We start from the raw sequence: 24,791 nt of genomic DNA, 5'->3' as shown, positions 1-24,791 counted from the left end.
TTTCTGTTTAAAGTTTTATTAAAGCTTAGTGAAATAATTAACATCTTATCTTTTCTTGTTTTAACCCCAGTACAAAAATACAGTTGATGAGTTGACAAAATGGCTCCACTCAGGGCTTGAAGGTTTGGGTTTCTCTAACAGCAACGGGGAAAGCATGCTTCCAGCTGGGGCTGAGTCCCAGCACACGGCTGTTCGTGACACACATTCGTGCGAGCAGGGAGGCCTGCACAGAGAAGGAAGGCCACAAGAATTGAGGAAGAAGCCCAGGATGATCACCAAGAGAAAAGGAGAATGACGTCTTAAAAAACACTATAGAAAAGCTACTTCCCATCTCCGTTCACTTCAGCATGAGCACAGCAGGAGGGAACGGGCAAGGAGGCAAATACTGACGTGGAGCAAATCTCCAAGTGGCTCAAGTTTTGTACCAGACAGTTTTATCCTTTACATTCAAAGGAATGGCTATTTAGGAGAGAGGGAGCAGAAGACATGGCCATGCTGCTGGATGCATGGACCCGCTTCAGCAGCAAGCCTCTTCCACAGTGAGAGCTCCTGCCAGTGTAGGTAGAAGCTCGGTTTCCTGGTGGTAGAACTGTTTTGGGTGATTCCTCAGGATTCCTGCTGCTTTTCTTCCAGAACACTCCTTCATGTCACAGCTCATCTTGAAGGTGTTTCTCTCTGAAGGCATCACCTGTCAGCCTCTCCTGAGCTTCCTTCATGCCCTGAACAACTGGAAGAGAGGTAAGGGACAGGGTGAGTACGGGCCGTCGTTAGTACCTGACATGGCACAACATAGACTTCAAATGTTCTCGGAGAGATATGAGAAGAGCGTAAGACCTGGACTCGAGATCTGCTTCTGGATTTCAGCCCTATCATGTCTTTCTTTTCCCTTCCTGTCTACAAAGTGAGAGAACGCTGACATCTGACTGTTGCGGAAATTAAACAATACAAGTGTTTCATAAACTAGTAAGATCTATAGAAATGCTAGTTGTTACTTTGGTTAGCCTTCTAGCATTCTGTTGACCCCATCGTGACTGCACGTGCTCACGTGACACTCAGGGAAGAGGGAACACCCTCCTGCTGCCCTGCCCCTCTGACGCCTTTGGGGTGACTGCTGCATTCACCTCATTCCCTGGAGAGAAATGAGGCATGAGTAAATACGCACGCATGTGCACACCACGAGAGGAAATGATCGTAGAATCTTTACTGAAGGGCTTGTCATTTTTACTAATTACCAACTACAATGGAAGAAGCCAGGTTTGTAGGGGAAGAAAGGAAAGACAGAGGCGGACAACCTGCCTTGTGCATCTCTGGAATCCCTCCTAAGCACTCATTTGCACTTCCAGGAGGGCAGTGACGTCAGTGCCCTTGAGTGGTGGCTCTAAAATGGCAAGGGATGAGCTGGGCTGAGCCAGTCTGTCTTGGGACTCTTGGAAACCCATATGTGCTCATTAAAGTAGCTAATACAGTTAGCCTTTCCCTTTATGTGTTACTTATGCTTTTGGTATAGCCAGGTTTGAATGTTTCCAGTCTCATGCCAACTCAGCTGTGAGGACTCCGGGAAAAGCTTTGTGCTTGCTTACCTTTGGACTGTGTTAGTGTGGAGAAGACAAAAGCAATTGCATAGTCTAAACAGGAGGTGAATCTTGAGAGACACGAGTTTAGGACTCAAAGCCCCACTGCCCTTCTCTTTGTGGGAAGTCTGCATCTAAGGCCACTTCCAGGTTCCTGCACTGTTAAGGTGGGTGCATCCTCCTTACCCACAGGACAACGCTCTATCTTTTCCCTTTTCCACTCTAGGAATAAGAGGTCCAAGGACAGATACGATGTGATCAGTGACTTGGTAGTCTAACAATAGGTGATACCATGGCAACTTAGCCAGGGACTACCCTTTAAAGATGGTGGTGGGAGAGGGAACACAGTGACAACACAGGACATCAATTCCAACCCTAGAATGACAGTGCTTCAGAACCAAGAGACCAAAAAGAGAGGCAGAGACGTCAGCCTTCCTTCACTATGTGCTAATGCCCTAATGCCATTCCCTCTGCCTGTTATACGCTTTTCCCTTTTTTGCTGACTACAAATCACTCTGCACGCAAAGTACCTGTTTCTAGCAAGTCTTACTCCATTCACGCTCATCTTCATGGTGTGAATAGTCTTTATGTCTTTCTAGGGACACATTATACATTTTTTATTTTGAGCATGTGTGTAATAGCACTAATATACAACAGCACCTGTGGAAAGGTCAGTGGACAACTAGCAGGAGTCAGTTCTCTCCTTTGAACTTAGGTCGTCCGGTTTGGCAGCAGGTGCCTTTACCCACTGAGCCATCTTGCCAGAGCCAGACAAATTCTTATATTGTCTGTCCATTTTGTTTAATATCTATGAAACTGCTTTGACTTGCTTAGCTAACAGCTTGCATTCCTTATCCTCTGGATTCTTACAAGAACAGTACAGGGACAATGGAAAACCAAAACAAACCAAATCCAGCTCTGACTTATTAACCGAGGCCAGGAGCCGGTAACGACCTCCATAAGCTTCGGTCCGTCAGTTTTTAGCCAGTCATTAGCTCTCCCATTGCAGTCTAAGCAGCTGGGGAAAGGCTCAGTTTTATCTTTCAGTTGTTTCTGCTATAGAATCTTGCCAAAAGCTAGTCCTGTGGGAGATGGTTAGCCGACAGGCTTACGGAGCTGGACTCCTGTCCCAGACCTTGCCTGGGCTCAACCATTCTGCCTCCCGCCCCTCAGAACCGCACCTTGCTCGGCACTGGCGTAGAAATATTTGTAGCTGGGGTTTCCGCCCTCATTGATGATCTCAGGACGCACCTTGCCACTGGGATCTGTCGAAGACAAATGGGGAGAGGGTTGCAGCAATTCCAACACCATTTGGTACACTAGGCCCTCAGGAGACAAGACCCAGCTCTGCAGTTCATTATGTCACCACCCTCCTTTGGAATTTCATGCTATAATAGTAAAAAAAAAAAAAATGATGTACCTCTTTGAACATAGCTAACAATTTCCATCTTGTACCTTGGCAAATGCTATTCCCTCTCTGGATGTTCTTTTTGCTTGATAAAGACAGAATTATACATTTCTTTTTTTTTCCATTTTTTTCCTTTTTGTTTTTTTTAAAAGAAAGCAAACCATCCTTTTTCATTATACATACCAATCTAAGTCTCCACTCCCTTCCCTCCTCCCATTCCTTTCACTTGCCTCCCCACCCCCCAAGAATTATACATTTCTCTATTTATATCATCCATTAAATCTGGCAAAAAAAATTTTTCAGTATGAAAATATCAATTTTTGGATTTTTTTTGAGATGGGGTTTAATGTATTCTGAGATGGCCTAAAACTTCCTATGGTTTTTTGGTTTGTTTGTTTTTGTTCCTTTGAGACAGGATTTCTCTGTGTGTAACCCTGATTGTCCTGGAACTTAGACCAGGTTGGCCTCAAACTCACAGAGATTTCCCTGCTTCTGTCTCTCAGGGCTAGGACTAAAAGCCTGCACCACCACCACCTAGCTAAAATTTCCAGTGGAGGCTGGCCTTGAATTCCTGACCCTCCTGTCTCTGCCTTCCGGAGCTGGGACCACAGTTGTGTGCTACCACTGTAGAAAGGTAGAAAGACAAAGCCAGGTGTGGTAGTGCACACCTGTCCCAGCACCTGGGAGACAGAAGTAGAATTAGGTGTGGCTGAGTTCCAGACCAGACTGGTCTACAATGCAAGTTCCAGGACAGTGAAGGCTGTTACAAAGAGAAACCCTGTCTTTAAAAAACAAAACAAACAAAAAAGTTGAAAGACACCTGCCCGGTTGTGCTATTCCACTGGTTGCTGCACACAGACCCAGGGGTGGAAACTATCTATCCTAGTAATGCCTTTGATATGGGGCGATGACTTGGTGGAGGTCATACTCTTTATGGCTTCCCTATAAAAGCAGTTATCTAGGGGAAAAGTTTATTCATTCTCATTCATATTCTTCCCACCACCACTACCTCAAGATCTCTCTGTAGCCTAGGCCAGCCTCAAACACATTATCCCCCAAAGTAGAATTACAGGCATGCAGCACCTTGCCCTGCCCCAGGTCCCTTATTCTTGGACACTCCGGTTTGACATCAGTGTAATTCCAATGCTTAACATTTCTCTCTACCAACTTCTTATCCTGGGTCACCCAAGAGGTTCGTTTGCCTTACCCAAGAAAAGGATGCGTGGAATATAACCCCCATCAGGGCTGAAATCTTCATCCTTGGGTTCCTCTTCATCCTGTTAAGATTAAATCATCCTTAGATGAGAACATATTCTTCCTCTCTTCAAAGCCTTACAGAGGATTCCAGGCTTGCTCAGGCCAGGAGGCTCTATGTGACCCGCCCCCTTGAACTTCTTCTATTCTTTTTCTTTTTCTTATTGGTTTTTCAACAGGGTTTCTCTGTATAATAGTCCTGGCTGTCCTGGAACTTGCTTTGTAGACTAGGCTGGCCTCGAACTCACTGAGACCCGCCTGCCTCTGCCTCCCAGGTGCTGAGATTAAAAGTGTGTGCCACCACCAACTGGTTCCCCTAGAACTTCTTTTTTTTTTCTTTTTTTTTTTCGAGACAGGGTTTCTCTGTGGCTTTGGAGTCTGTCCTGGAACTAGCTCTGTAGACCAGGCTGGTCTCGAACTCACTGAGACCCGCCTGCCTCTGCCTCCCAAGTGCTGGGATTAAAGGCGTGCGCCACCATCGCCCGGCCTCCCCTAGAATTTCTTAAACTTCACGTTCTACCTTGTTCAGGCATCTTTAGCCACATTAATCTACTTATTACCGTCACTCAACAAACCTGACACACTCATAACTTGGGCTTCTGGACTCGCTCTGCCTGGACACACTTCCCCACCGTCCATCAGGCTCATCCCTTTTCTGCTTTTCATTTTTGGTCAAATATAATTTTCTTTCCTAGATGCCTATTTTAAATTGTTAATAATTTTATCTCTTTTGCCGTTAGCTTTCGGCTATAGCTTTAAACAGCATCTGATGTATTTCACTTTGCTTGTTTTCCCATGCTAGAATGTTACTCCAGTGAGGGAACTCTTGTTTTGTTCACCGTGCACTCCCAATCCGCTATCACTGACTCGCACACAGGTACTTCCTGAATGAGTGGATAATGTGGCACCGTGACTGTATTTCCTGACGCTGGGAATTCACTGGAGACCTCTTGTCCTCTTTGAGTGAAAAAAACCAGTTTACCCCAGAAAGTAAGGAGATAGTGTTCAAGGGAAATAAACAGCAAGGTTCCCATTACAGGGATTAAATAGGGTCATTTATGGGAGCTGGAGAGAGCACTGGCTGCTCTTCCAGAGGACCCAGCACCCACATGGCAGCTCACACCTGTCTGTAACTCCAGTCCCAGGGCCTCTGATACCCTCACATAGACATACATGAGGGAAAAAAACCTCAAAAAACAATGAACACAAAATAAAAATAAATTGTATATTTAAAAAGCATAGCATTTATTTAAACTGCTTTATTTAGCAGTGGGCTATCCACTAACTACATGCTTGATGCTTCAATGTTGCCTCTTTACATGTTCAGAAGATTGCTGGACGTATGTTTAAGCAAACAATCTCTTTAAAGAAACTCATGTCTGGAAGCATCATGATAAAGTGCTACATGGTGCCACACTTGAAGAGTATGGCTGGAAGGGAGCACACCTTGCTCACAGTATTTCTCGTGTATTAGGCTCTTAGGAGTTTGACAAAATCACACACTTGATTTCAGGCCTTTCTATGAGATGGGAACAATACCAATGACCTAAACAATCCCTTCTGGGTTTTTGGGATTTTTTTTTTGATGTTGTTGTTTTTGTTTTATTTATTTGTTTTTCAAGACAGGGTTTCTCTGTGTAGTTTTGGAGCCTATTCTGGAACTAGCTCTCATAGACTAGGTTCACCTCAAACTCACAGAGATCTGCCTGCCTCTGCCCCCTGAATGCTGGGATTAAACGGTGTGCACCATCACCACCCGACCTCTAAACAATCCCTTCTAAGCCTAAGACTTGATAGTCTAAGATTCAGGACCACAACACCTGAATTCTGTATCAGGTACAGAATTCATGAGGAAACAGGAAAGGCTAATTCAGCCAAGCATGTAGTAGGTGCTCAGCTGAGTCACAATTTTCAGAAGTTGTAGCCTCTCTATATGACCATCTATAGAAGAGCTATATGAAAATTTAAAATCTATCACAGTCAAACGCTAAGGATGAAAAGACTCCAAATTTTAGGAACTTATTCAAATTCTCCATTCCTGCCTCCTCTCTGAATGCTGGATGGCTTATCTAATACATCTTTCATGTAAGCCTTAGTAGTCAAGAGAAAACAACAGTTCTACCCAGATCACATTATACCTAATCTAAAACAATACCTTAAGATCACAGGGAACATGGGGAGGGGGAACTCTTGAAGTCTTACCTCCAGATTTACCATAACAAAGTTATGGGACAGTTCTGAAATTTCTGTAGATTCTGCAAATTTGGGTTTTAAAGCTAGGGAGAAAAAAAATGAAAAGATTTCACAATGAGGCCGGGCAGTGGTGGTGCACGCCTTTAATCCCAGCACTTGGGAGGCAGAGGCAGGCGGATCTCTGTGAGTTCGAGACCAGCCTGGTCTACAAGAGCTAGTTCCAGGACAGACTCCAAAACCACAGAGAAACCCTGTCTCGAAAAAACCAAAAAAAAAGATTTCACAATGAAGGAGACATTATTATACCCAAACACTAATGAGTATAAACATCACTAATTCCCATTGATAGGTCAGGTATTCACTAACCTAACTCATATAACTAAAACTTTTAAATCTAAAAACCTAGCATTGAGGGCTGGGAGATGGCCTAGTCTGTAAAGCGCTGCATGCAAGCCTGAGGGCCTAAGTTCAACTCCCCGCACTCACAAAAACAGCACGGCACAGCAGCATGAAGTTGCAGCGTCTAGGAGGCAGCAATAAGTGGATCTCTGGCACTGGCTGAGCCAGCATCACCTAATCTGATAGCTTCAGATTCTACTGAGAGACCTCGCCTCAAAAAAACAAAGTTGGGACTAGCAATATGGCCCCGCTGTGCAAGCCTGGCAACCTGACTTTGATCCCCAGAATCTATGAAAAGGTAGAAGGAGAAAACCGAACATCGGAGTTGTCTTCTGGCATTCACCCACTCATCACGTGAGCACAATAATAAATAAAATGAAATTGTAAACATGAAAACCAGTTGGAAAAAAATTCAAAGCTGATCTCCAGTCTCCACATGCACACAAATGTACATGTCTCAACATGCACAAACACAATTAAAACAATGGGGGGTTGGGATTGGCAGCACAAGTCTTTAATCAAGGACACAACAGAAGGATCTGTCAGGCTGAGGACAGCCTGGTCTACGTAGCAAGTTCTGGCATAGCCAGGGCTATACAGTGAGACCCTGTCTCAGCAAAAAGAAAAAAAATACTTACGAGCTGAAGAGATGTCTCAGTGGGTAAGGATGCCCACTGCACTCTTGATGACCTAAGTCCAATCCCTGTAGCCCACATGGCAGAAGAATGGACTCCCACAGTTGTACTCTGACCGCCACACTGTAAATGTGTATATATAAATTATATTTTATATAAATATATGTGTGTGTATGCATGTGCCATGTAGCACACATGGAGGTCAGAAGACAACTATGTAGAGTCGGTTCTATCTTTACATGGGTTCCAGGAATCAAACCCATGATGCCAGACTTGTGCAGCAAGTGTCTTTACTTAATAAGCCATCTCATGGCTCCCACAGTTTGCTTTTTAGTTATATTTCAATTTAATTTCTATTGAAAAAGGAACCACAATGTTAGTAGCTGCTGGGGAGGGGGCGTTGACCCTCACACTGAGACCTAGGCTATTCCAGACCTCACTGGAATTCTCAGGTTCCAGCCTCCCAAGTGCTGGAATAAGGAGGCCAACACCACCTCTAAGTTTTTATTTTGTTGTTGTTGTTGTTATGGGTCTCTTGGGCTGGGAGTGGAGCTCAGTTAGTAAAGTGCTTGTTCAGTATGCACAGTACGCTGGCAGAAGATCTAGAGTAGCCTGGGCTACACGAGACCCTGTCTCAAAACAAAGCAAAACAAAACACCCATACAATAAATACAAATAAAATGCTGAAACAGAGCGATGGTTAGTGGTTAAGAACCCTCACTGCTCTTGCAGAGACCCGAGTTTGATTCCCAGGATCCACAGGGTGGTTCAGTTCCTGGGAATCTACTCTCTTGTGTCCTCTGAAGGCACTAAGCACAAGTGTGATACACGCACATACATGCAGCTAAAACACCCATGCACAAAATAAGATATAAACAATAAAATGGGTACTAAAGAAAACTCAATGAAAATTTTAAAAGCTTAAGAAAAAACAGGGTCTTTCAGTGGAACTCATGCTATCCTTGCATTTCTGATCCTCCTGCGTCAGGTTCCCAAGGTCTAGGATTATAGGCATGCACAGCACTTGGCTTGTACACTCTTCTTATTTATCTTATTTTTGAGACGGGGATTCACTCTGTTGTCCAAGGTCTAATTTGTGCCAATGCTTCTGTTCAGCTTCCTGAGTGCTGGGATTACTGGAAGCTGCCATGCCCAACTGTACTTCTTTCTAAACATGGCAGGAAGAAAGAATACATGCCACAGGCAAGTATCCTCCAGTTCTGATTGCTTCTCTCCTTCCCTAAACCATTTCAGCTTCTGCTTAGATGTACTGTCCAAGACATTAACACAATTAACTCCATATAGCACGTAACTGCATCTTACTCTTCCCATCCCCCGTCGTATTTCTTTGGTATTGCTCACAGCAATCAGCAGTGCTCTGGCAGCACCAACACTAACATGTTGACATCTCAAGCCTAACGTCAGGGGGGAACAACTGTACTTACCTTTGCAAGCTCCACACCAAGACTTATGGATGATCACCATCAGCGGCAAGCCACTTAAAAACAAAGAAATTATATTCTAGTAGAATCCCTCAAAAGCATGCTAACAAAACCATCAGTTCACTGAGTCAGAGTACTGCACAGAAATGTTTCTATTGTATGGTTTCAACTATAAAATAATCCAACTATTTAATGGATGATATCAGAAAAAAACTACTGTAAATTCTGTTTCCATAAATCCTGCAGTTGGACTTTAAAAGTAGAAACAAAAAAGGTGAAATAGAAGAAAAACATCAGATTATAAGATTTTGAATGTTTCTGTATCTCAAAGTGATTATTACATTATAGCTGAAAATGTAAATAAAGACCTTCCATTAATATGCTAAGTATAAAATAAGGATACAAAATTATTGATATGAAAAAAATTATCTATAGGAGCTGGGCAGTGGTGGCGCATGCCTTTAATCCCAACACTCGGCAGGCAGAGGCAGACAAATTTCTGTGAGTTCAAGTCCAGTCTGGTCTAAAAGAGGTAGTTTCCAGGACAGGCTCCAAAGCTAGAGAAACCCTGTCTCGAAAACAAAACAAATTATCAATAGGGTGAGGGAGATGGTTCAGTGGGTAAAATGCTTCTCTATTACACCTAGAATTCCTGAGACAAGGTGTTCTCAGCTGTCTTTACTTCCCCTATATCCAACACATACAGTATCACTGACATCAAGCACACAGTATTCACTATGTACCAGTGCTATTGTACATGATTAGTAAGCGTTAGGTTACCATCTACCTCACCTCAGGCGTACTGAGAATCTGAATGGACTGACTTCTGACTTTGGTGTCTGTAAAGGCTTATAAACCACGTGAGGACAAGTGTACGTAGATGGCAGGATGTAGGTGACCATAACTATGATGCATTAAACTACACAGCCCCATAAACCCTAGGGGAGAAACTTTAAAAATTACAATTATGAGCCAGGCATCATGACACATGGCTTTAATGCCAGCAGTCTGGAGGCTGATCTCTGAATCTGAATGCTAGTTTGGTCTAAATAATGAGTTGCAGGCCAACTAAGGGTTCATAGTGAGACCTCCACCCCAGTAAATAATTTCCCGGAGTGTGGAACATAATTATATTCAGGCTGACCTTGAACTCAGAGATCTGCCTGCCTCTGAGTGCTGGAATTAAAGGCGTGTGCCACCACCGCCTGGCGTAATAATTATGTTTATTTCAGTGTGTGAGGGCCTTGCACGCTCCAGGGAGGAAGGGAGACCAAGCAAGCAAGGAAGGGAGAGAGCAAGTACACTGGAGATCAGAGGTCCTCTTCTTTCATGGTGTAAAACCTGGGGATTGAAGTTGGACTGTTTGTTAGGCTTGGATGCATGACTGGCCATCTCATCGTGATTTTACTTTAGATTTAGGGTCTCTAACTCTGTAACCTGAACTGGCCTAAACTCATGGCAATCCTCCTGCCTCAGTCTCCTGAGTGCTAGGATTACAAGCATACTCCAACACACTTATCTAGGGTGGATACTGTTAATGGTCTCATAGAAATGAAAACATTAATCTGTGATGTAATTCAATGGCAGAGCACTTGCCCATCTTGTACAAGGTTCTGGGTTCAATCCCCAGCCCCACCCAGAAAGATCAAGACTCCCGATATTAACTGACCACATGAAACTTAAGTCCTGCCATTTATAAGCTAACAAAAAGACTGATTCCCAAACCAGTGTTCTTTTTGGACGTTGCAGTGTCATTCATTTACAAGAGTCATCTAGACTGAACACGTTTGCTGACCATTTTTCTACAGCTGCGTTTCAAATACTAACTTTTCTACAGTCTCCCAAAAGCACCTTCTCCCAGCAGCTAGTTAATCCTCCACAGTCTCTGTGACGGCCACCCTTCATCCAATTAAGCATTCCACACAAACAACTACTCAAGACCAAAGCCAAGTCTGAAAAATCATACGGATAACGGGAATCCAGTATTTACTGTCTGTTACCAACAAAATTAAGATTAGTGATGCTTGCCTTGAAATATGATGAAGCACAATTGCTATGGAAGGTGCCAAAATATAAAGACCAAGCAATTGAGCCTCTCATATAAAAAACACTATCAGCCACGACTCATGTAAAGTATTAAGTTACAGTGAGAACATTAAATTACATTAAGAGTCCAGCAAACAACTTTGAAAACTTTTATTAGAGGAAATAACTAATGGTTGTCTTAAACAAATATCAGTTTCCCCAGAACAAAAAACGTATCTGTGTTCCATGATGCAGAATAGATAGCAAGAAGTACTATACTCAAATATATTTGTAGTATGAAAGGGCCTTACAAAACTGTATCGTCTTCGTCTTCTACTCACAGTTGACTTAAAACAATTCTCCTCCATCCAAATGTAATATCCCCAGGCAGAGTCCAACCAAAGAAAAACTGCCCACCTGAGATTTCTGGAGCTACTACTCCTATGCCTTAGCTTATGCTATACACACAGGTGTGACACGCAGAGCGGTGGCCAGGAAATTGAATCAGTCAACCCTAGCAACCCTAGTACAGTAGGATCTGTAGACCTTCACACTATTCTTCCCGGACAAAGTACAGTGCAATTTAGACAGGAACCATCGCCGCCTCCCAGTGCCTCTATTGGGGCAAATTTTGGCTCAGATACTTTAGAAACATATTGGACAGCTGAGGTAGGTTCTCGTTGTTGGGATGCATTTTTGTATAGGAAATAAACTGGCGACGGAGACGACTCAGTTCCCCCATGGTCAAGGGCCGGGTAAACAGGAGGTGCTCCGTGGTTCCAGGAAGTGTTAACACGTCTCCGGGTACAGCGCCCTTCTGTGCTTCCATCACGGCACTCAACACCTGGTTCGTGGCCTGATCCAGCTGGTGCAGAAAGTTGCCAGAGGACAGGGGCTGGGACTGCGTAGACTGATGGGGCGGGGGTGCCCGGTTCTCGAACAGTGCAGATCGGATCTCAGCCAGGGGCAATGGCTCTTCAAAGCCCACCACGGTGAACAAAGGTCGATCCCAGCGGTTCCGAGAATCAGGAGCCTCAAAGCGCTGCGCTAAGGACTCCAGAAGTTCGGGAGGAAAGGCACTGGAAGCAGGCTTCACAGATTTCTCGGACTCAGGAGTTACACCCGCTGGAGGACTTGATGGCAGGATTTCCTCCGGCTCCAGTTCCCTGGGGAGGGCAGGCAGGGCCGCCCCATTTTCTAACAGGCTGGCGGGACGCTGTTCCCCCACAGCGCCGGCCACCAGAGGTTTCTCACCCTCCGCGGCGCGCGGCCTCCAGCTCACACTGACAGCTGCCGGGTCGCGGTTCTCAGCGGCCTCAGCCCCCTGAGGTCTAGGGCTCGGCCAGACCGGGCGTATGCAGTAAACCAGGCAGAGCGGCGTGCGCGCAGCCCGCGCGAGGCAGTACAGCTCGTAGCGGAAGCCCTTGATGTAGTTGAGGGAGTCCAGGATGACAACGTCCTGCCGGCTCAGGCGCCGCTCCACCGCGGCCCGCAGCGCCGCACGCAGCGCCTTCTCACCGGCAGGGTCGCCGTACGCCCTCACCGTCGCGTCCTGATCGCCCAGCACCGAGGCGTCATCCACCACGTACACCGTGCGGCCCTCGTCGGCCAGCGCCCGGCGTAGCTCTTCCGTCCGCTGGCTCTTGCCGCTCGACGGCAACCCGCAAAACACCACTAGCGGCATCTTCCCTAGGGCCACCCATGTGCGGACGGTCGAGTTAACTTCCGGCGTGAACCGGAAGTGAAACCCGAACGTCCTGTTTTCCTACAAGCGCGCTTGTTTCTATGGAAACGGGAATGCCAAACCAACCAGTTCAAGGACCAAAATTCTCAGAAAGGAGACATGGAGATTAGATGGCATCAGTTATTTACACCACATGTTATAGGTCTAAGAAAATATGATTGCCCTGGCGCCAAAGATGCCCATTAATTAGGATTTAATGGGCATCCCACAAAATTACTAGCACCACATTTAGCACACAGAGAGCAAATTACAAAGGAAGCGTCTCTAGTCAGGACTTCTCTTACAGCTAGTAGCTCTTAGTAAATGTTTATTCACAACAATTATTTCAATCGTCAACATCTTTCCGTAATATGATATGAACATAAAATTGTTCCCCTAAGGAAATTGAGGGTCTTAACTGGAAGAATTAAGTGCCCACACACAGTAAAAAATGCTACAGGTAGCCACATTAGTGTGAAGAATAGAAGTGGAAAGATGCCCAGAAAACTCGTTGGAAACTTGGTTGATATTTGAATTTGTCTCTATTTGTTTGGAGAGGGGTGCTGGGCTAGGACCTCATGCAGGCACCCTAACACTAAGCTATATCCTTGGGTCGGATTATTTTTATTTTATTTTTTTTAATATTTTTTATGGTTTGTTTAACTTTGCTTTATATGCATTGGTGTGAAGGTGTCAGATCCCCTGCAACTGGATCTTCAGACAGTTGTGAGCTGCCTTGTTGGGTGTTGGGAATTGAACCCGGGTCCTGTGGAAGAGCAGTCAGTACTCTTAACTACTGAGCCATCTCTCCAGGCCCCTAGGATTATTTATTTAACTTGAAAGACTAATGGGAATTTTCATCTTGGACAGGTTGTCAAATACAATGCAGATTTCCCAATTAAATCTGAATTTAAGATTTTTTTAAAATCGCATTAAGCTGCATAGACATATTCTATTTTCCTTTGTGTAAACTATAAATTTAGCTGGGCATCTTTTATTTCTATTATTAAATTTGGCAATTCTATTGCAGAAGGTTGAGACCCCAGTGTCAAGAGGCTGTAGGATCTGTTCTGGAACAGCAATTACTAGTTTGGTAGGTGTAGAAGTGTAAGTGTGAGCATGTCTGTGCCGGTATTGTGATATCATGGAGGACACACACTTTGGGGCAGAGTAAGTCTCCAATACACTAGTAGAGAAATGAAAGTCCTGGCTCTGCCATTTAATAGCAGTTTAAATACTGGACAGCAGCTTCACTTTTCTGTATCTCGGTTTCTTTTCTATAAAATGTAACAGTTCTTTCCTAGGTGTACCAATCTCAGAGGCTGTGAAGACTAAATAAACCCATCCATGTAAAACTGACAGTTCCAGGCCTCCGCCTCCTCCCCCAGGCCTTTTGCTCTGGGTTGTTGTACACAGACCTGAAACACAACACCATTTTAGCTTTAGGATAAGTAGGCCGTATAACTTAGGGTTGAGAGCACTGGCTCTGTAGTTAAAGAACCTAAAGAGGTGTTGGATGCTCACCTCTACTTTATACCAACTTATGACCTTGGACAAATTAACTGTTGAGTGGCTTAATTTCATATTGCTAAAAAAAAAAAAAAGGAACATACTTCATGGAAATGCGAAAACTAAATGAGTTGGTTGAGATTATCTATACCCGGTACACAGTACATGCTGAGCTTTTTTTGAGACAGGGTTTCTCTGTAGCTTTGGAGCCTGTCCTGGAACTAGCTCTGTAGACCAGGCTGGCTTCGAACTCACAGAGATCCGCCTACCTCTGCCTCCCGAGTATTATTTAGTTCTTGTGGGGCCTTGACATGCCCTTCACCTGAAAGCAATGCTAAGCTAATGGCTAGAAAGTTTTGTCACTGTCAATGGCACGATACCACGTTTTATACCTTGCAGCTGCTTCTTTCTTCCCGTCTTCTAACGTCCTCCAGTGAATATGATCTCCAAAGCCTAGAAGGAAAGAGCCTTATAAACATCCAGAGCATAGGCACAGAAGGAAGTGAGGCATGTTTGTAATGGTGCCACAAACAGGAAAAACAAAACAGCTTTTCCCTGCTAAGAGCCTGGTGCTCAACACCTAGCTTACTGTTCTCTGGGTATAAACCATGAATCATCACACTCCCCAAGCCTGTTTTTTCCATGCCTCTCAATGGAGATGACACCGTCTAATTAATGATTGTCATGGAGATTAAACAATGACGTGAAATGCTGGGCCAACAATACTGTAAGAATGAATGAGAATTCCTACAGCGCAAACAGAGAGCACATCACTGAAATGACTCTAAGCTTTAGAGTCACAAAGACATAGATCTGGAACTCCACTTCCCAGTAAGTGTGTGGGGTTTGAATGAAGCCATCTAAGTGCCAGTCTTACCATCTAGAAAGTCAAGACACTAATTTCTACCTCTGAATATTGATATAAGGATAAATGAGCTCAGGTAGGGACATCAATGGTCATTTTCACAATTCTGCCAGATTTTTTTTTCTTTTCAAAACTATGTTCGTTTATTTATCTGGGCATTCACATATCACAGCCTCTGTGTGGAAATCAGAGGACAACCTTCAAGGGTTGGCCCTTGTTTCTTCTCTCTCTCTCTCTCTCTCTCTCTCTCTCTCTCTCTCTCTCTCTCTCAGCAGCTTCTGCCTCTCCCTTCTCCCCTTACCCCGTTTATCTCTCTCTACTCTTCTCCCCTTCTTCCCTTTCCCCACCATAACCCACTTAAAAAAAAAATACAACCTTATAAATGTAAAAAAAAATTTTTTTTCTTAAAAAAAGAAAAGAAAAAGAGTTGTCCTTTTCTTTCCACCGTGTGGGTCCCAGGGACTGAGCTCAGCTTGACAAGACTTGTGATAAGCACTTTTAGCCACTGACCCACTTCCCTGGACCCCATGATCTTTCTCAATTACATTACTGCGTAGTAAGAAAATTTTCAGAGTTAGTGTCCCAAGGATAAAAGAAGCGCTTACAAAGGCTTCAATAAGAAAATAAGACCTGGCTGGGCAGTGGTGGCGCAGACCACCCCTCTGGAGGCAGAGCAGGCACATCTGTAAGAGCTGGAGGCCAGCCTGGTCTACAGAGTTCCACAACAGCCAAGGCTACACAGAGAAACCCTATCTTGAAAATCCCAAATAAAACAAAACAAAAAACCTAGCTGGGTGTGATGGTGCACACCCATAGTCCTAGCACTCAGGGAGAAGAGCAAGCAGTTGGATCTCTGTGAGTTCCAAGGCCAGCCTGGAGTATGCAGAATTCCAGGACAGCTGAAGTACACACAAGAGACCTTGTCTTAAAAACAAACAAACAAACAGAAACATCCACTCACTTTTGCAACCTAACTCTACACTTTTCTTAAAACCCAAGACACAGAAGCATTTCTGCCTCTTTACCCAGAACACTGTTCTCTCTCCCCTCCAGGTGTTTTCGTAATTGGTCCACCTTGGCCTTTCTTCCCCATGTTAGCCTCCAGCTCAGCACTGAGGCAGAAAGCCCAGAGAGCAGGTCTTCTGATAGGGCCTGCTCTCAAACCACTCCATTCCCCCCACCACCACCACATTTCCCAGACATCCGTTACCATTTGTGTCCACATTCCTTACTCCAAGGGGAATTCCCCTCTTGCATCTTTTCCTGTTTCCCTAGCACTTAGCAGTACACATGCAAGTACTCCATAAGAGTTCTTGAAAATCTTATATTCTCTCCAGAAAAATGTTAGTGATCATAATGATAGCTATTTATTTAAATGTATTTATTTATTTATTTTTACTCCCCGTCGGGAAGACGAACCCCGGTCTCCCGCGTGACAGGCGGGGATACTCACCACTATACAAACGAGGATTTAAATGTATTTATTTTTTCAAATTTCATGTACCTATTATCCTCTTTTATCCTTTCCCCTCCCACTAACGCCCTTCTTCCTAGTAAGTCCTCCTCCTATCTGTGTTCGTGCCCATTTAGTTAGGGTTGCACTCATGAGCCTGGCTGGGAGGTTATTTACTTGAGCAAGGGCACCTTACTAATGGCTACACCACTGAGGAATGACGCCTTCTCCAGCAACCATTAAGTTATATATCCATTGAAGGGCTCTAACAAGCCCATGGTAAACAGGGCTCTGACAGGTTTTGTCTTTCACCTTTCTCCTCCTTGCTAAGCCATAGCTTACATTCCTGAAGGTAGTCACCAAGTTCTATTCCCTTATTTGGCCACTTCCTCCTCCTGAGGCTGTCCACCAAGGTCCAGCTATCAAAATATTTAAGTCCAGCAATCAAAAGTTCCCTTTCAACTCTATTAGTAAGAAAATTATTAAATTCTTAATTTAAAATCCTAATTAACATGCCCAATTAAAACAAACCAACTCATCCTAACATGGGGTTTCCCCTTTTCCCTTTAGACACTGTCATTGCCTGTGGGCCACGTCTGTCTCCTCTCTAGCCAGAGGCTGTCTTTTGTACCTCCAGGTCAAACATCAATCCCCTGGCCCCTTTCCTCTTCTCTCTCGTCACCTACCTCCTGTCTCTGTCTCTTACTCCCTGCCTTTTGTTTGGTGGTTTTTTTTTTTTTTTTTTTTTTTGGTTTTTCGAGACAGGGTTTCTCTGTGGTTTTGGAGCCTGTCCTGGAACTAGCTCTTGTAGACCAGGCTGGTCTCGAACTCACAGAGATCCGCCTGCCTCTACCCCCGAGTGCTGGGATTAAAGGCGTGCGCCACCACGCCCGGCCACTCCCTGCCTTTTGTCTATCTGGCACAAAATAAATCTCCTTTGTGCTGTGAACTTAGTCTTGGTGTGTCCTGTGGTAACTCCGGTTCTTTCTCCTCACAGGGGAGAGGGTCACAGCCACAGATGCTGAGTTCACGGTACAGCTGCTATGTCATGTCCAGAAGACAGCATTTCATAGCATCCCCTCCCATCCTCTGGCCTTTACCCTCTTTGCCCTCTCTCCTGTGATGTTCCTTGTGTCTGCTATTATTAACATGTGGACAGCATATCTTACAAGCCAACTCATGTTACCTTGACAATAATTCACTATTTCCCCTCTCTATATTTCCGTTTTCTCAGGATTCAAATCGCTATAATTGTCTCTCATAAGCTTATTGCTGAATAGCAAACAAAAACTAGAAAAACGTTAGCATAGTCAGCATATGAACATCAGTGTATGGAGTAGCTTTTGCTTTTCTTTACAGCTGAGGCTCGGGGAAGCCAACAAGTTAGCCCAGGTTATCTCACTGCTAACCTAGGACTTCACATCCAGCCTCGTGCCTTTTCAGTCACTACCTTCGTATTTCAGAAATTTATTTCCCCCAAATGAATTACAATCTAATTGTTATCCGTGTTCTACCACGGGGAAACAAAAACTCACTAGTGTTAACACACAGGAGCAATATCCGAACTAACCATCATCATTTTCCCATGTCAACAGCATGGGCTATGGGCCAAGGGGGAGGGGGAGTGTCACCGGCCTAAGGTCCAAAGTTTGATCCCGATGAGTGAATCACTGAGAGTGAATTTGGGAGGCTGCCCAGGGCTGGAAGGTTTATCATCACTACTCACACACCTCAAACCTAGACAATGGGGTTGGCAGCAAGCCTGACTAAAGAGCCTGCAGCGGCACCCACCCACACAACAATGACATCCCAGATAAAACGGCCTTTCAGAGTAGACCCACTGCAACACTGGAAATCTCTCCGCAAACACAAAGTGAGCTGGAAGTCAGAAGGACAAGCAGAGGTGAGGTCACCCGCCCCAAAAGCAAACACCTACTATGACGTGGCAAACTAGAGATGAGCCTGAGACTCACAAAAGAAAACTAGAGGAATTCTAAGTCCAAAATCCAGTTCATCCCCACCTGCCCAGACCCTCAGTAAATATGAAACCTTTCTAGAGGGAAACATTCCCCTAGGAATTAGGGCTCTAAGATAGTTAATAATGAACAACCATTGTGAGTTTACCACCATAAATCCACAAATTGCTTTAAACACACACACACACACATATACACATATACACATGCACACACATGCGCACAAACAAATCATCAGAAGCAGAGTGAGTTAGACCATGAGGACTTTAGATACTAGCTTATCGACCACAGAATTAAAAACAAAACAGAACAAAAACTACAAATGAAGTGCTTAGAGAAATAACTAATGGAATCACAAAAGAAAATGTCAAATCAGGAAAAGGCCAGGCGATGGTGGCGCACACCTTCAATCCCAGCACTCGGGAGGCAGAGGCAGGCGGATCTCTGTGAGTTCGAGACCAGCCTGGTCTACAGAGCTAGTTCCAGGACAGGCTCCAAAGCCAGAGAGAAACCCTGTCTCGAAAAAAAAAAAAATCAGGAAAAGGTAGCATGTGTACATTTGCCATCCCAGCATTCAAGAGGTGGAGACAAGAGGATCATAAGTTTAAGGTTGTTCTTAGAGTCATACTAAGTGTGTTTGAGTTTTGAGGCCAGCCTGGATTCATTCAATTCCATTTCAAAACCAGACAACAAAAACAAACAAGCAAACAAAAAATGTAGGGGCTGAGGAGCTATCTCAGGCAGTAAAGTTTGAGCCCCAGAACCCATGTAATGTAGGCTTGCAAAGCCAGCAAGCTATTTTGTAACACTATAGTGCACTGTCAGATCCTGGTTGTTACAGCTTGAACTGTGCACAATGTCTCTCCCGTATCTATGTTGAGGTTCTAATCCTCAGTGCCTTAAAAATACGACACTGCTTGAAGATATGGTCTTTAAAGAAGTGATGAAGTTGACACTAATTCTTGAAGGAAGAGATTAAATACAGAGGGAAGACCATGTTAGTAGAGAAAAGAGGGTCATAAAAGCAGAAACCACCCCTGCCAACATCTTGATCTTGGTTTCAAGCCTTTAGAATCACCAAAATATAAACTTCTGTTGTTAAAACCATCCAGTGCAGTGCTCAGTCTGTAGAATGTCTGCTACACAAGCATGAGACCTTCTCCAGTCTCCAGAATCCATGTAAAAAGCTGGGGAGGCGAAGCCTCAGGGATCCCTAGAGTTTTCTAGCCAGTCAGCCAAGTCTGGTCCCAAACAGTGACCCTGTCTCCAAAACAAGGTGGCTTGTCATCTGAAAAACAATACCTGAGGTTGACCTCCGGCCTCCATATGCATGAACACACAAACACAAAACAAGATAGAGGCCCACTTGATCTATAGTACTCACTATGGCAGCCCTGGCAAATTAATAGTGACATTGCATTTGTCAAAATGTACAAAACATACACTAAGAGTGAAATGTAGCCAGGCGGTGGTGGCGCACGCCTTTAATCCCAGCACTCGGGAGGCAGAGGCAGGCGGATCTCTGTGAGTTGGAGGCCAGCCTGGTCTACAGAGCTCATTCCAGGGCAGCCTTGAATTGTAATATCAACTGGAGTAAACGTGTCAGTGCTAATACAGGAACCGGGAAGGAGAAAGGGCACATATGTAAACTGTAGTTTCTGCTCTATCTTTCCTTTCTCTTCCTCACTGCATGCGAGCAAGTGTGCACGTGGGAGTACCTGCCATTGCACCTGTGTAGAGGTCAGAGAAAAACTTTATGGAGTGAATTCTCTGCTTTCGCTTTTGTGTTGGTTCCAGGAGTCAAACCTAAGTCGAAACACTTGTGCAGCAAGCGCTTCTGTTGAGCCCTCTCTCAGGCCCCTCTTTTGTTTGCTCAGGTTTTAAAAACTTCAATGGCTAGATTAAAAGAGCAACCTTAGAGACAGGCGGGAGGTAACCAGCTCTCCTGAATGCAGCAGAGATGCAAGGAGATGAAAAATGTAAGCGCTTACAATAACAAAACCAATACTGACAATGTGTTGTTAAGCACAGCGGTTTTTAAAATCTGTTTACTGTTTAGAGGTATTATTATATTTTTCCTCAAAATAACCTTATGAAGTGCTAACTCTATCCTTTCTTCTTACAGTTAAGGAAACTCAGGTAAAAGAGCCTGCCCAGGGTTACATGCCTGTGAGAGGCAGAGCTAGGCCTGGAATGCAGGTGGTGGCATCTACAGTCAGAGCCATTCACTCCGCTCCCTGCCTCACTGACAATGGTTAACGGATAAATGAACGAGGGAATGCACCTCGAGAACCCCAGATAAATGAACGAGGGAATGTACCTCGAGAACCCCAGATACAAGAATGAGGGAATGCACCTCGAGAACCCCAGATAAACGAATGAGGGAATGTACCTCGAGAACTCCAGATAAATGAACGAGGGAATGCACCTCGAGAACCCCAGATAAATGAACGAGGGAATGTACCTAGAGAATGCTTCAGCTCTACAACGCCTACAGGGGTTTTGCTTTGCTTTTGTTCTCCCCTTGAAAAAGAACTTATACAGGGACAGTTTTAAGCACCCATACTCCTGGCCACGACAGCTCAGAACCTCTGAAGGCAGTCCAGTTTCCTAAGGTGTCGCCCGCAAGACAGTTCATGCCAGGTATCTGCAAAGGAAGCTAAAGGCTCCCGTGCCAACAGCTCTTTCCCGAGACGATGCCTAACACAGGCAAAGCCATTTCCAAACCCACTATTGGACACTATGTCCGTGTCCAAGCTTTGTCCTAAAAACCATGTTAAAGACATTAGAAGAACATTAACCCACACTCCAGCTGGTGAAAACTAAATAACGAGAGGTCAAGTGTCAGGGCTGGCAGCCAGGCTGAGACAGGGAACACTGTACCTGAAAGGTAGAGTAACAAACAGCCTGGCCAAGAGAGGTCTGCGGTCAGAAAGCTGAGCTGGAATCGCAGCTCAGAACCTCTATCGTTTGCATAAACGCGAAATATAGCTAACAGAAACATGTCTCCTGACGTGACTGTGGCTGAAAACAGGGCATGGAGTGTTATTGTGCCAACTTTTAATTCCAGAGATTGAAATCATCAATTTCTATTGTGAGCGGGAGAGTGGCTAGTTTCCTCCTCTACACTGGAGGCCACAGTGGTGCGGACATGGGCTCTGGGACTCATCTTCCTGCTGTCCACTTAACTCCCAACACCTCATGTTGGAGTCTTCATCTGTGAAATGGGGATGACAAGAAAAATATCACCCACCTCACAGAGTTACTGTAAGAATGAAAATAGTCGCGGTAGGACAAAAGGCACAGAGCAGTGCCTGCAGGCAGCAGAGGAGAAGTACACGCTAGTCACGCTTCTCTTCAAGGGTGAGACATTTGCGATTTCTAGTCTTGAGAGAACAGTGTCTTCAGACATTGGGGTGTTAGAGCTGTAAGGCCCTCAGGACACATCTCTAGCCCAACCTCCCCCTTAATAAGTAGTCACCAGGGAAAGACCAGAGCTGGCTAAACGACCTGACCAAAATTAAAATCTAGGCCTTAATAACCCCAGTATAGTGCACACTCCACACTGCTGTGTTTGCTCTTCACAGTGAAAACTGTTGGGGGAGGGTAGGAAGGATGGTCACTCCATCTTTCCTCTCTGCAAAGAGCCAAGACATCTTCTGGAAAGAGCTGGAGCTCCTTAGACATCCCAGAAGAAACAATACTGGTCAGAAATCCTGGGAACTCCAGCCTCAGGGAGCACTTGGGGTTTTTTTGTTTGTTTGTTTTTTGAGGTGGGGTAAGTATGATATAATCTTAATCCATAGAACCTATATGTAAGTTATACATAGGACAGCGTGTTTTACAGCAGGATTACCAATATTTGAAACATTTTGACCCAATAGGACTCACTGCACTGTGTATCACATCCTTTACAGATAGACATCCACACATCACCTTAGAAAAGCTTTTTCTCACCTTCCTAACTCAAGTCAACAGAAGCTCCCTTGCCCTCCTCAGCTTAACTTGTTACTCTACCACAGGTTTATAAGATAAAAGCTGAAATTCTCTCAGTAATCTGTTATGACCTAGCCTATTCTCACCCTCTTTCTGACTGGAATGCACACCCAACAAAAGCAAGAGCTTGGTCTATTCTCTTTATTGCCACGTCTCTAGTTCCAAGTCAATGACCAAAATATGATTGGTAATCAAAAATCAATACTAACACAGGTCTACTCAATTTCTACTCAAACTCATTGCCCGGGTGGTGGTAGTACACAACTTTAATTCCAGCACCTGGGAGGCAGAGGCAGGAGGATCTCTAAGTTCGAGACCAGCCTGATCGATAGATCAAGATACAGAACAGCCAGGGCTACACAGAAAGACACTGTCTCGAAAAACCAGACCAACACCAAACCAAACCAACAAAAAGAAACAAAAACAACAGCCTGGCAGTGGTGGCACGTGCCTTTAATCCTAGCAGAGGCAGGTGGATCTCTGTGAGTTCCAGGCCAGACTAGTCTACGAAGCAAGTTCCAGGACAGTCAAGACTATACAGAGAAACCCTTTCTTGAAAAACCAAACCAAACCAACAAACGAATAAACAGGATAGAGAGATGGCTCAATAGTTAAAGTACATGCTAGTCTTCCAGAGGTTCCCAACATCCATGTCAGGCCTGTACTTCCAGCTCCTGGGGAACTGCACTCTCTTCTGGCCTACTTGGACCATACATTTACACACGTGCACACACACAGAGACACACATGCACACACATACACAGAGACGCACGTATACACACACACACAATAAATCTTTTAAAATTAAAAACAGTATGCTTGGGCCTGGAGATGGCTCAGAGGATAAGAATAGTTGTGAAGAGGGCTTGGGTTCAAATTTTAAGTAACCATATAAAAGTCTGGCATGGCAACTCATGCATGTAACTCCAGACATGGGGGATGAGATCCCAGGAACTCACTGGGATCCCAGGAACTCACAGGAACGCTAACCTAAATGGTGAGCTCAGGTTCAATGAGACACCCTGTCTCCTAAGTGGAGAACAAGCAGAAGAGGCAAACACTTAGCGTCGTCTTCTGGCCTAGTCATGTGTGCCATGCACCAGCACACATGTGGGCAGATACCACACTAAATACACACATACGTACACACACCCCACCACAGCAGCAGGGGCAGGAGGAACCCATACAATAAGATCAGTAATAATCAAAGCAGGGTTGGGATCCATTTACATCTCATCCAGTTAGCCAATTCAGCTTTCAAAAAAGAACTGACGAGAAGGTATTCAAGTTTAGAAAGATGTAGGTAACAGCGTGGAGTAGAGGGTTCACACTTCCTAACTTTCATTCATAACCACTGATGCCTCCATCTAAAAAAGTCCGTTTCCTCCACACACTAGCTGAGCTACACCAGAGACAACTGTCGGTAACCTAGCAGAAGACCTCGCCTTCATTTGGCTCTTTTTTTCTGCATCTCCTGGGTAGTCGGGAGCTGGGTCTTGGGGGTGGTGAGATCTTCAAACCCAAGCGGTAATCTCTGATACACACACAAGTCACCAGAGACCCTATTTCTTCAGGCGTAAAGGTGGACAGTTCCAGAAAGTTTCCCCAAGCGCCCAATACTACACGTGTTGGACTCTTAAACAGCCTAGTCCTAATTTAAGGGCCATATCTCTACAAACCAAGAATTAAGAGCGCCCTTAAGTACAACTTCCCTCTATCCTCTCCCACCAGGTAGGTAGTCCCTACCCCAAGAAATCCCCCCGGAGCAGCTGAGGAAGAAGATAAAAAGAAATCTGGTGTGGCCTAAGATTCGGCGAGAGCATTAGGACGAGAAGGGGACCCGAGGTCGGTAAAGATAACGATAGGAACGAGTTCTGACCCTTTCCAAGCCCAGTGCGACCATCTGAAGAAGTGATGAGGAGCAGGAAACTGCAGCACAGCAAACAGGTGGCCTCGAAACGAAACGACATCTCCATGGTGGTAGTTGCACAGTTGCACAGGGCCACGGAACCGAAAGAACACAGGATTCCCAGCAGCAGGTCCGGTCCGCTCTCCGATCGCCGCTCAGGCCAACCCCTCGGGTTCCCAGATTTCTTTTTTCTTTTTTTTTCTTTCTCCCAAACACTGAAGGAAGTGATGTTAGACGGATGTGGGCGGTGCCTCCGGGGTCCGCTTTGAAATGGAGTAGTAAGCTTAAAGGTGCAGATCACGCAGAAAGATGGGGGTAGTACATTTTGAGTTTGCTTTCCCTAAATCCTGGATGTCTAGGTCTAGGGACACAGCAGCATAAGGTGGGCCGAGTTCGGGAAAACCGTTGTTAATTGCGTCTGACCTCCAGCCTA

At 44.9% G+C, this 24,791-nt stretch overlaps 2 protein-coding genes across 2 annotated transcripts; both read right to left on the bottom strand.

Moving 5' to 3' along the window:
- On the bottom strand, positions 1 to 24,736 carry Txndc12 (thioredoxin domain containing 12). The gene is made up of 7 exons (XM_075946927.1): positions 24,329 to 24,736; positions 14,552 to 14,612; positions 8,906 to 8,958; positions 6,436 to 6,509; positions 4,187 to 4,256; positions 2,753 to 2,836; positions 1 to 727 (listed from the first exon to the last, which is right to left on the bottom strand). The coding sequence occupies exons 1-7, from the start codon at positions 24,423 to 24,425 to the stop codon at positions 648 to 650; spliced, it is 519 nt and encodes a 172-aa protein (XP_075803042.1). The 5' UTR covers positions 24,426 to 24,736; the 3' UTR covers positions 1 to 647.
- Kti12 (KTI12 chromatin associated homolog) lies at positions 11,216 to 12,728 on the bottom strand. The gene has a single exon (XM_075946926.1). The coding sequence runs from the start codon at positions 12,609 to 12,611 to the stop codon at positions 11,544 to 11,546; it is 1,068 nt and encodes a 355-aa protein (XP_075803041.1). The 5' UTR covers positions 12,612 to 12,728; the 3' UTR covers positions 11,216 to 11,543.
- Positions 24,737 to 24,791: the final 55 nt, after the last annotated feature.

Source organism: Microtus pennsylvanicus, chromosome 13 (genome assembly GCF_037038515.1).
Source record: "Microtus pennsylvanicus isolate mMicPen1 chromosome 13, mMicPen1.hap1, whole genome shotgun sequence".
NCBI classification, from domain to species: domain Eukaryota; kingdom Metazoa; phylum Chordata; class Mammalia; order Rodentia; family Cricetidae; genus Microtus; species Microtus pennsylvanicus.
This window is presented reverse-complemented; position numbering and strand designations above follow the sequence as displayed.